This window comes from Oryza sativa, chromosome 2 (genome assembly GCF_034140825.1).
Source record: "Oryza sativa Japonica Group chromosome 2, ASM3414082v1".
In the NCBI taxonomy this organism is placed as follows: domain Eukaryota; kingdom Viridiplantae; phylum Streptophyta; class Magnoliopsida; order Poales; family Poaceae; genus Oryza; species Oryza sativa.
In genome coordinates this window covers 4,787,964-4,797,288 of record NC_089036.1, presented here as the reverse complement: position 1 = coordinate 4,797,288, position 9,325 = coordinate 4,787,964, and the positions used below count along the sequence as shown (strand labels likewise).

The 9,325-nt window shown below is 52.5% G+C and overlaps 1 protein-coding gene across 1 annotated transcript; it reads right to left on the bottom strand.

Moving 5' to 3' along the window:
• Nucleotides 1–558: 558 nt before the first annotated feature.
• On the bottom strand, nt 559–2,521 carry LOC4328536 (desmethyl-deoxy-podophyllotoxin synthase). Its single transcript, XM_015769389.3, has 2 exons — nt 1,566–2,521; nt 559–1,303 (listed from the first exon to the last, which is right to left on the bottom strand). Exons 1-2 carry the CDS (start codon nt 2,487–2,489, stop codon nt 683–685), a joined length of 1,545 nt encoding a protein of 514 aa, XP_015624875.1. The 5' UTR covers nt 2,490–2,521; the 3' UTR covers nt 559–682.
• Nucleotides 2,522–9,325: the final 6,804 nt, after the last annotated feature.

Genomic DNA, 9,325 nt, shown 5'->3' with positions numbered 1-9,325 from the left:
AATATGTGGTTTCCACTTCTATATTATCAACAATAGCAACATGCTCGTATAGTCCAGCATGCCAAAAAAAAAAAACATGCCCATACAACTTGTGGAATGAATTCAAAGGCCGTGTGCTTAAAATCAATTGCGTTATCTGTGATTCGCTCTAGCTTGAACTCCTTGGGCAGCCTTTGTCCCAATATTTAGGGTCCCCAAAAATCACCTACACGTTGATAAATGCGGTGGTGTCTTTTGCAAGGTTTTAAATCTCCTGCTATAGCTATACAACTATCCCAGGAGATAGTTGTTTGAGGATCTAGCTATTTGCTCCCATGTACTATAATTTAACAACTATCCGGAGGATATGCGCGGCGGCCTCACGGCTACAAAGCCGGCAATGTCGCGACTCACGTTCATGTACACACTGTCGATCGGTTTTTAGCATCGGTTGCACTTCGATAGTTAGCTGCCTCCTGTTGGAGTCAATGAACTATTTTTGTTGATTCTCCCGTAAGTAAATCGCAGTGCCAGAAATCACAGCAATGAAACATGGAACCTTATTAAGAAAGCCAAACATAGAATAAGGAGATTTCTGTCGGTTTATTAAAGCCGAAACGAGCAGCGAGGTACAACTTGTGCGACCTCATGTAGAGGCATCACAAGCACACATACTGATTGCACACATCAAGGACGGAAGGTGCTATGCGGTAAGAGGCACACGGAGAGTTGGGAGCAAGTAGAGATCCTTCTTCCTTCGGATGGTGATGCCCATCTCCTCAGTCATGTCCAGCTCCTCCGGTGCAGCCCTGTTAGGGAGCTCCCAGTCGAAGTGGTAGAGCAGAGTGGCGAGCATGAACTCTATGCTGGCCTGGGCTAATGCCAAGCCAGGGCAGATCCTACGTCCAGCCCCAAATGGTGTGAACTCATAGTTTGTACCCTTGAGGTCGATCTCACCATCCTCAAACCGCTCCGGTTTGAAAGTCTCGGCATCATCCCAATGCTTGGGGTCCCTCATTATCGCCCACGAGTTTATAAATATGACACTACCTTGGGGCACATCATACCCCATGATCTGGCAAGTTTGCTGGCACTCCCTTGGGATGAGCAACGGCAACACCGGGTGTAGCCTATGAGTCTCCTTGACAATCATTTTCAGATACTTTAGGTTGGCTACGTCGGCTTCGGTCACCGATGGCTTCCCTTTGAGGATGCTTTGAACCTCGTTTTGTGCTTTCTCCATCACTCTTGGGTTTCTCATCAGCTCTGACATTGCCCATTGGAGCGCATCCGAGGATGTCTCGCTTCCAGCACCAAAGAGATCCTGTACAATGCCAAAATGCAACACATGTGAAACTTTAACCAGATAAACAACTAAGGAAAATACATATGCTACATCAAGTTAATTGAACACTATCTGCAAGAACATATATATATATATATATACTCTTCTGAACTTTTGTCTGAACTGTTTTTTTCCTTCAAAAACAAAATCAGAGTAGCAGAAAAATCTTACCTGAACAACCAGAGTAGTAGAAAAGCTCTATTCTGATCTGAACATTCAGGGGAGTAAGAAAAATACTTACTAGGATGACGGCTTTCAAGTTGCCAGCAGTAAGAGGCACCTCGAGGCTACCTTCCTTGTGTATCCTGATGAGCTCATCCATCAAATCATCCTCCTCCTCCTTGGCGATGTCAGGCGGCGACGCGGCCATGGCCTCCCTTTGCTGCTGCCGCTGGCGGAAGGCGCTGTCCACCAGCTCGTAGGATGTCCGGTGGCTCGCCTCGCCGCGGCGCTGCGAGCCGCCGATGGCGCAGGCGAGCCACGACGACGGGAACAGGTCGTCGAGGCTGAACCCGGAGGCGATCTTGACGATCTCCGGGAGGAGCTCGAGGAAGTCCTCACGCCTCTCGAACCTCTCCCCGATCATGGGGCGCATCGTCGTGTCCGCGATGACCACCTCGATCCGCTCGGTCAGGTTCACGGCCTGTCCCGGCGGCGTCGCGGCGACGGCGGCGACGAGGCGGCCGGCCTCCTCCTCGCGGACGCCGTGGAACGAGCTGACGCGGCGGACGCTGAGCAGCTTGACGATGCAGATCTTGCGGAGCTGGCGCCACAGCGCGCCGTAGGGCTCGAAGAAGATGCCCTTCCCCTGCGCGCGCAGCTTCCGGATGGTCGGCGGCCACGGCCGCGACGCGAACTTGATGTCGTGCGTCTTCATGACCTCGCGCGCCGCGTCGGCGGACGACACGACGATGGCCGGGAGCTCGCCGATCCTCATGTACATGAGCGGCGGCGAGCCGAGCTGCCGCGCGACGTCGGCCAGCGCGCGGTGGACGAGCGGGCTGCGGCGGAGGAGGTGGAAGCTGCCGATGAACGGCAGCCGCGGCGGGCTGGGCGGCAGGTTCAGCCCGTCCCACTCCCCGCGCGGCGCGAGGAGCATGCGGGCGAGCAAGAGAACCACGACGACGACGGCGGCGGCGGCGGCGAAGCACGAGACCTGCTCCATGGCGGCGGCTGTGGGTGTGTGGTGAGGTGAGTGCCATGGACGAGATGCACCCAGCTATTTATACATGGGAGAAGGTTGGTGGCAGCAGAGGCTTCCAACCTGGAGAATATTGGCAGATAGTTAAGGCGAAATCAATTCTTAATGAGAAAGTTAATGAAGTGGTGTGGCTTGATAGCTGTGATTTTGATGATACCTTGTACATCCAGAAAAAAAGACAAATATACTACTCCACCACTGCATGGTTGGACTAGTGTTTATTAAAGGAGTGTTTGCTTAAATAAGTATAATGTATTAATAATTTTTATTACACGAGAAGATATGTATGTATTTATGGTACCTATGTATGGTTGGACAAGTGTCTATTGAAGGAGAGTTTGCTTAAAAATAAGTATAATATTTTAATATTTTTTATTACACGAGAAGATATATATGTATGCATGGCACCTATGTATGGTTGGACAAGTATCTAGTGAGTGAGTGGAAGATTTCGCTTAAAAAAAGTAGAGCATATTACTATTTTTTAGTACACGGATGATACATATCTGTATATGGTACCTGTGTATGGTTGGATAAGTGTTGTCGAGTGAGTCATAGAGTGTTCGCTTGAAAACTAACTAGAGTATTTTATATTTATTTAGTTTTGATTACACGGAAAATGCATATGTATATACGACAATAGACACGTACCTCATACTCATACACTCGTGAACATGCCACTTAACCCAAGTAAGTAGAGTATATATAATATATTCCTACATCTTGAACTTAGAATCCACTCTCACTTTGCTGTTGTCAGATCACTTGGTAGCTATGGACAGTGGAGTTCTGTCATGCCTTCAATAATAAACTGATTCATATGTAAAGCAAAACCAACTAGCTGGAGATTTATTGTTAGAGATAGGGAGATAACCAATTATTAGTTGTATAGATATCTGGCACATTAATTAGATACTTTCTCAATATCAAAATATAAGGGATTTACGATGGAGAGATAATCAATTATTAGTTGTATAGATATCTGGCGCATTAATTAGATACTTTCTCAATCTCAAAATATAAGGAATTTAAGATAGGGAGATAATCAATTATTAGTTGTATAGATATCTAGCGCATAATTAGATATTTTCTCAGTCTCAAAATATAAGAGATTTAAATAGAGAGATAATCAATTATATATATATATATATAGCACATTAATTAGATACTTTCTTGGTCTCAAAGTATAAGAGATTTAAGATAGGGAGATAATAAATTATTAGCTGTATAGATATCTGGCACATTAATTAGATACTTTCTCAATCTCAAAATATAAGGTATTTTAGATAGGGAGAGAGTCAATTTTTAGCTGTATAGTGTCACGCCCCGAATCTGGCACCGCCGTACAACGGCACCTGACAGGAGCGTGTCGTGGGAAAAACGGCGCGAACCGCTTCCTACGAAACCGCGATCTCAGTACCAGTCCCAGGACATAGCGCTGGTACCCACGGTGACAAATATGAATCATTGCAATCCTTAAAATAAATAGAGGACTTATTTACCTTAACTTAGGTTGCAGCTCAGACAGCCCGAGAATGCAACCGACGACACGGACGAGGCGAACACCAACAACAGCAGCAGCAGCGGAACCAACGGTCTAACACCCAACACCACAGGCAGCAGCAGGGAACTAGGACGAAACCCTAATCTTTACTTCACTTCAACTTCATCTTCGGAGCTGACTGAACTATATTTATATAGAGAGCAAGGGTGAGTACTTACGTACTCAGCAAGCCAGGGGAACTTAGGTGGTTAATGCAGGCTTCAAGGGAAGGCTGTTATTTTGCAAACAGTTTTGTTTTCAAGTTTTCAACAATCTAAGTGTGTGCTTTCTACAACCAGAGCGAGACAAGTCTCAGCTCGGTCGGGAGGTGAGAAGTAACAAATTTATTTATCACGATTTGCACAACTCCCAGAGTTGGCTTCAAATCTAGTTTTTCCCAAACCAAACCAATTTTCCAAACTTCCCGATAATAGAGGTCCCCAAACGACCAATCACTTCCAGGGACACCCGGTCCCGCTGTCCCCAGGGTAGCTAAATGCTTCCCAAGCATTAGGTTTCCCAAACCTTAACACCTTTTCATAAAACAGGGTAAAACAAAAACTACGCTAAGGAATCACCTCACATCCGCCCATGACCGTGGGCACGGCTGTTCGAACAGTTTGTTAACCTCTGCAGAGGGGGTACACTTTACCCACACGACATTACTAACCCGAATCACCTAGCCCGTGTAGAACGACCACGTCTGGTGACCTAAGGGCTTTCATGACAAGGCATTTCGAGAGCAGACACAGGATTGCCATATGCCGACGAGAGGGGTCCCAGACCAACAACAGGTTAGGTCCCAGACCATACTGTGCCAGGAAGCCCATGGGTCCTCCCCGACACCACCCTGGCGAATCCACATGTCTCTCGGCATCAAGGCTCCCCCGATTAGCAATTTACTCAGCCAGGGGCATCCCATTCCACCCGTGTGGTCACACTATTGTATGCTCGGATGTAATTCCAAAGGAATCGGTCCTTAGATGCGACCGCACAAGTATTCCGCCCAGGAATGGCCTTGTGTCGCGAGTTTTATTTTTAAAACTCATTTTCTTTCACAAGGCACCGACCCAGGCGTCGGGTTTTCCAAAGCTTTTGTAAACCAAGTTTTACCCAAGAAGTTACTCAGATTTTAAGTTTGAAGGCGACCGTCGATACTCGCACAGAGTGCACGAATATCGAGGTGCAACTAGATAGTTACAAGGGAACATGATATAACAATTAACAATGGAAGGATCAGATGCAACGAGTTGGGTAGGCCCACCGGTCTGCCTTTCAGATGGGGCAAACAAATTAAGTGTAGTCCTATCAATGCATAATATTTTGTAAGCAATATAATTAAGTTCAAATATAGGCTCAATATGTTCAAAGGTGGCTTGCCTTGCTCAGGGTCTTCACGAAGCTTCACGAATCTTCAAGATATCCACGATCGACGAAAATCCGGTAACCGCAACTATGCGCAAACAAACAAAAACCTAAACAAGAGACCAAGAAAAAGACCCTATTTAGACTAAATAATAGTGCCATTAAATAGATCTCAATTTTATGGAATTACTGGAAGTGGAACGGGGTCAATCGGACGATTGGATCGAGAGATACGAATTTTGGAAGTTTAATTAGAATTTCTGGCGAAGGAAGATATTTGTAGAACAAGGGGAGATTGATTCATGAAATTTATAGAAATAATATTCTCAAGAATATTATTGACCATCTCTGACATGCGGGACCAAAGGAAATGATTTATAAGGAAAATGATTCATGAAATTTTGGAATAGAGAATTGATTTATGGGATCAAGGGAAAAAGATTTATTAACCCATGAAATAAGATAAAATAATTTACTGAATTTATAGAAGAGAGAAATATTTGTGGAATATTGGAAAGACATTCTCAAGATTATCTTTGACTCATTGACGAGTGGGGCCAATAAGAAGGTGAGAGAGAGAGAGAGGAGCAATTGGAGGGAGCAATTGCGGACCTTTAGCTCTTCGGTGTGTGAGCACCGGACTCGGAAGAGGGAGTAAAAGTAAACTTCCTTTGTTTTGTTAGGCCGAGGAGGAAGGCTGGCCAATGGGCCAAGTCCACGAGCCAGGGGAGAGAGGGGGAGGGGGACGGCTGACCGACTGACTGGGCAGGGGCGGGCCCGGTCAACGCCACGTGGGCAGCCACGTCGGATGGGGAGAGAAAAGAGGGGGGGGCGGGAATGGCATCGGACGGCTCACGGCGCGCGGCGGAAATCCGGCGAACAGCGGCAAGCCGAAGCGAGCGACGAACACCGGTGGCTAGAGGAGGTCAAGGAGAACCGATTCCATGGCTCGGATTGGGGAGACGACGCGTGACGACGGCCGGCGGCGGCGGCGAAGCTCGCCGGGATGCCGACGTGGATGCGCGATGGGAAGGGATGCGGCTCACGCGCTCGGGCTTAGTGGACGCGGTATGGGGTTGCGGCGCACACGCGGTGACGCGGGACCCGATGGTCGCCGGGCTGTGGCTCGCGGCGGCGCCTTGCGGCGGCGGGAGGGGCGGCACGGCGCGGGAGCGAGGAGGAAGGTCGGCGGCCAGGGGGAGGGGTTGGGGAGGTCGAGGGGGGGCCCGAGGAAGGTGGCGGCGCCGGGAATCAAGGAGAGGAGGGAGGCCGACGGCAGGGGAGGCACAGCGGAAGTGGCCGAGCGCGGCAGCGGCGAATCGGGCGACGCGACGCGAGGGCGAGAGGGGAGGCCGGCGGCTGAAACAACGGCTTGGGGAGGTAGAGAGGGAACTCAAGAACGGCGGTGGCTAGAGGAGTCGCCGAGAGGGAGGCCAACGGTGGCTCTCGATTGCGCACGGTGGCGGAAACAGAGCACGCGCGACGCGAGCTACGCGAGTGCTGGGACAGAGGAAAAGAGAGGTAGGGAGCTCACCGACGGGAGGTAACGGCGTCGGCGGCGAGTTGAGGATGGGAAGGCCGATGGCGGCGCATGGACGAGCAGCGGCGCAGGGCGACGAACGCGATGCCGAGGCGGCATCGTGTCACGGCGGGCGTGCCGGGGAAGGCAACGGAGGCGTGCGGTGGCGCCCTTGGTCGCGGCGGTGGCGTTCTTGGCCGCGGCGACCAAGAAGGCGGCGATGCTCCGGGGTTGGCCGCGCGACGGTGACCGAGGTTGAGGGAGGAGGCGGCAGAGGACGGACCGTGCGACGGCGAGACGGGGGCGAGCAGCTGGCGGCCGGCAACAATGGCGCGGGTGTTTCGAGCGAGGCGAAGACGAAACGAGAGGGGAGGGCGCGGGCTTTATAGGCGAGGAGGAGAGGTCGGTTTGGAGGAGGGAAACCGACATTGGCGGTCAAGGGAGCTCGGCTGGTGTTCACGGGCGGCAGCGGCGGTTTCGTGGGCAGTGCGAAAGCGGCGATGGCGTGGATGCGTTGGGCGGCGAAGGCGGTGGATCGGACGGCGAAATTTGAAACGCGAGCGCGGGCTGGCAGCGTGGAGCGGTCAAGGTGGGGGCGGCGAGCTGGCCACTGGCGTCTGCGTCATGGTGCTCTGCCTCCGGGCGCAAGGAGACATGGGCGGGAGAGAGAGAGACCCAGCCCAGAAGGGAAAAAGGGGAGGGGGACGGTGAAAAGGGAGGCATGTCCCTTCCGTTTTTGGGAGGAGAGGGGGCGGGAGCACGAGCTGTGCCTCGCGGCTTTGGACGCACGCGGCGTGGGGCGCAGGGCTCGACAGGATGACGCCGGCGACGACTGCAAAAGGACGGGGACTGTTTGGAGGTGAGCACGGACACGCGGTGGTCGTCGGAGCAGGCGACGACCGAGGGTGGCGATGGCGTCTCCCAGACGGTCGGCCACGCGCGCGAGCGCACGGGAAACGGCGAGCGGATTCAAACGGCGGCGAGCGGTTTGGGGGCGGCGAGGGAGAGAGAGAGAGAACGTTCGAGAGAGGGAAGGGAGAGAGACAGCGCTCTCTCTTTCGGTGGTCATGTGCGGCGCACGTGGAGATGGAGGGAGCTGGGGAGAGATGGGCCAGCGGCAGGTTTCGGCCCAAATCATCACGAGGGAGGTAAAATAGACTTTTACCGGAAGGTTTGTTTTGGAGAGAAGTTTGATGTGGAGATTGAATTTGAATTCAATTTGTATATTTGTACACGAGGGTTCAAGGTGGATCCAAGGGAGGGGTCAAGGAAGGGCTTCAAAAGCGGGAATTTTGGTATTTTTGGGATGGATTTGTATTTGGCGGCATGAAGGATTATTTCAGAGGATTTCAAAAAGGGAAGATCATTATTCAAAAATGGAACAAGGGAGATAGCGGTAGAATGCCATGGATAGATAGATAGACAGAAAGGTAGGTTGATAGGTAGAGGGACGGATAGACAGATGGATTGACAGATGGATAGATAAACAGATAGATAGGTATAGGCCCTGTTTGGCACAACTCTAGCTCCCAACTCCAACTTACCTGGAGCGGGAGCTGTGCCAAACGGTCCAGATTCATCTTTTTTTGGAGTGGAGTTGGCAGAGCTACTCCTAGAAAATGAACTACGGGGGTGGAGCTGGGTTTTTGCTGCTCCACAGCTCCACTCCACCCCAAAAGACCCACTACCCTCTAATATTTTAGTGTATTTACACGAAAATGCCACTCAACTACCCTTTCACCCCTTCTTTCCTCCCGTTCTCTCTCCTCCCCCAATCTTCCTCCCAATCCCGAGCTAGTGCGGCGGCATCGGCGGGCTGCAGCAGCGTCGACGGCGACGGGCAGTGACAGCGGCGGGCGGCGGCGGCTGCGGGACGACGACGGGCGGCGCCCACGCGTGGCCGGAGGCTGGCGGCGGGGGGCTGCGGTAGCGGCGGAGAGCGGCTGTTGGGGGACGAGGACGGGCGGCGCGGCGGCGGGGCCAGCAGGTGGCGGCGGCCCATCTTCTTCCCCATCCTCCGACGACGGCCACAACCAGTTGTGGCGGCGTCTGCGTTGGCAGCATACGGGGACAGCAGGCCACGGCGCATCGGCGGCGGCAGGCGGTGGCGGCGGCTGCGGGCGGTGTTGCGGTGGCCGCGACGGGCGGCACGCGGCAGCGGCGTCGGTAGGCGACTCGCGTGCGGGGGCTTCGGCAGGAGGCAGCCTGGGCGACGGCGGCGGCCTGTGCGGCGGCGCTTGCGCAGCGGCTTGGGAGGCGGCGGAGATGCGTGGGCTTCCCGGCGGCGGTGGCTCGTGGGCTGACCGGCTGCGGCGGCAACGTCAAGGCGACGCCTAGAAGGTGTTCGATGAAATGGCGACAAAGGATGTAGAA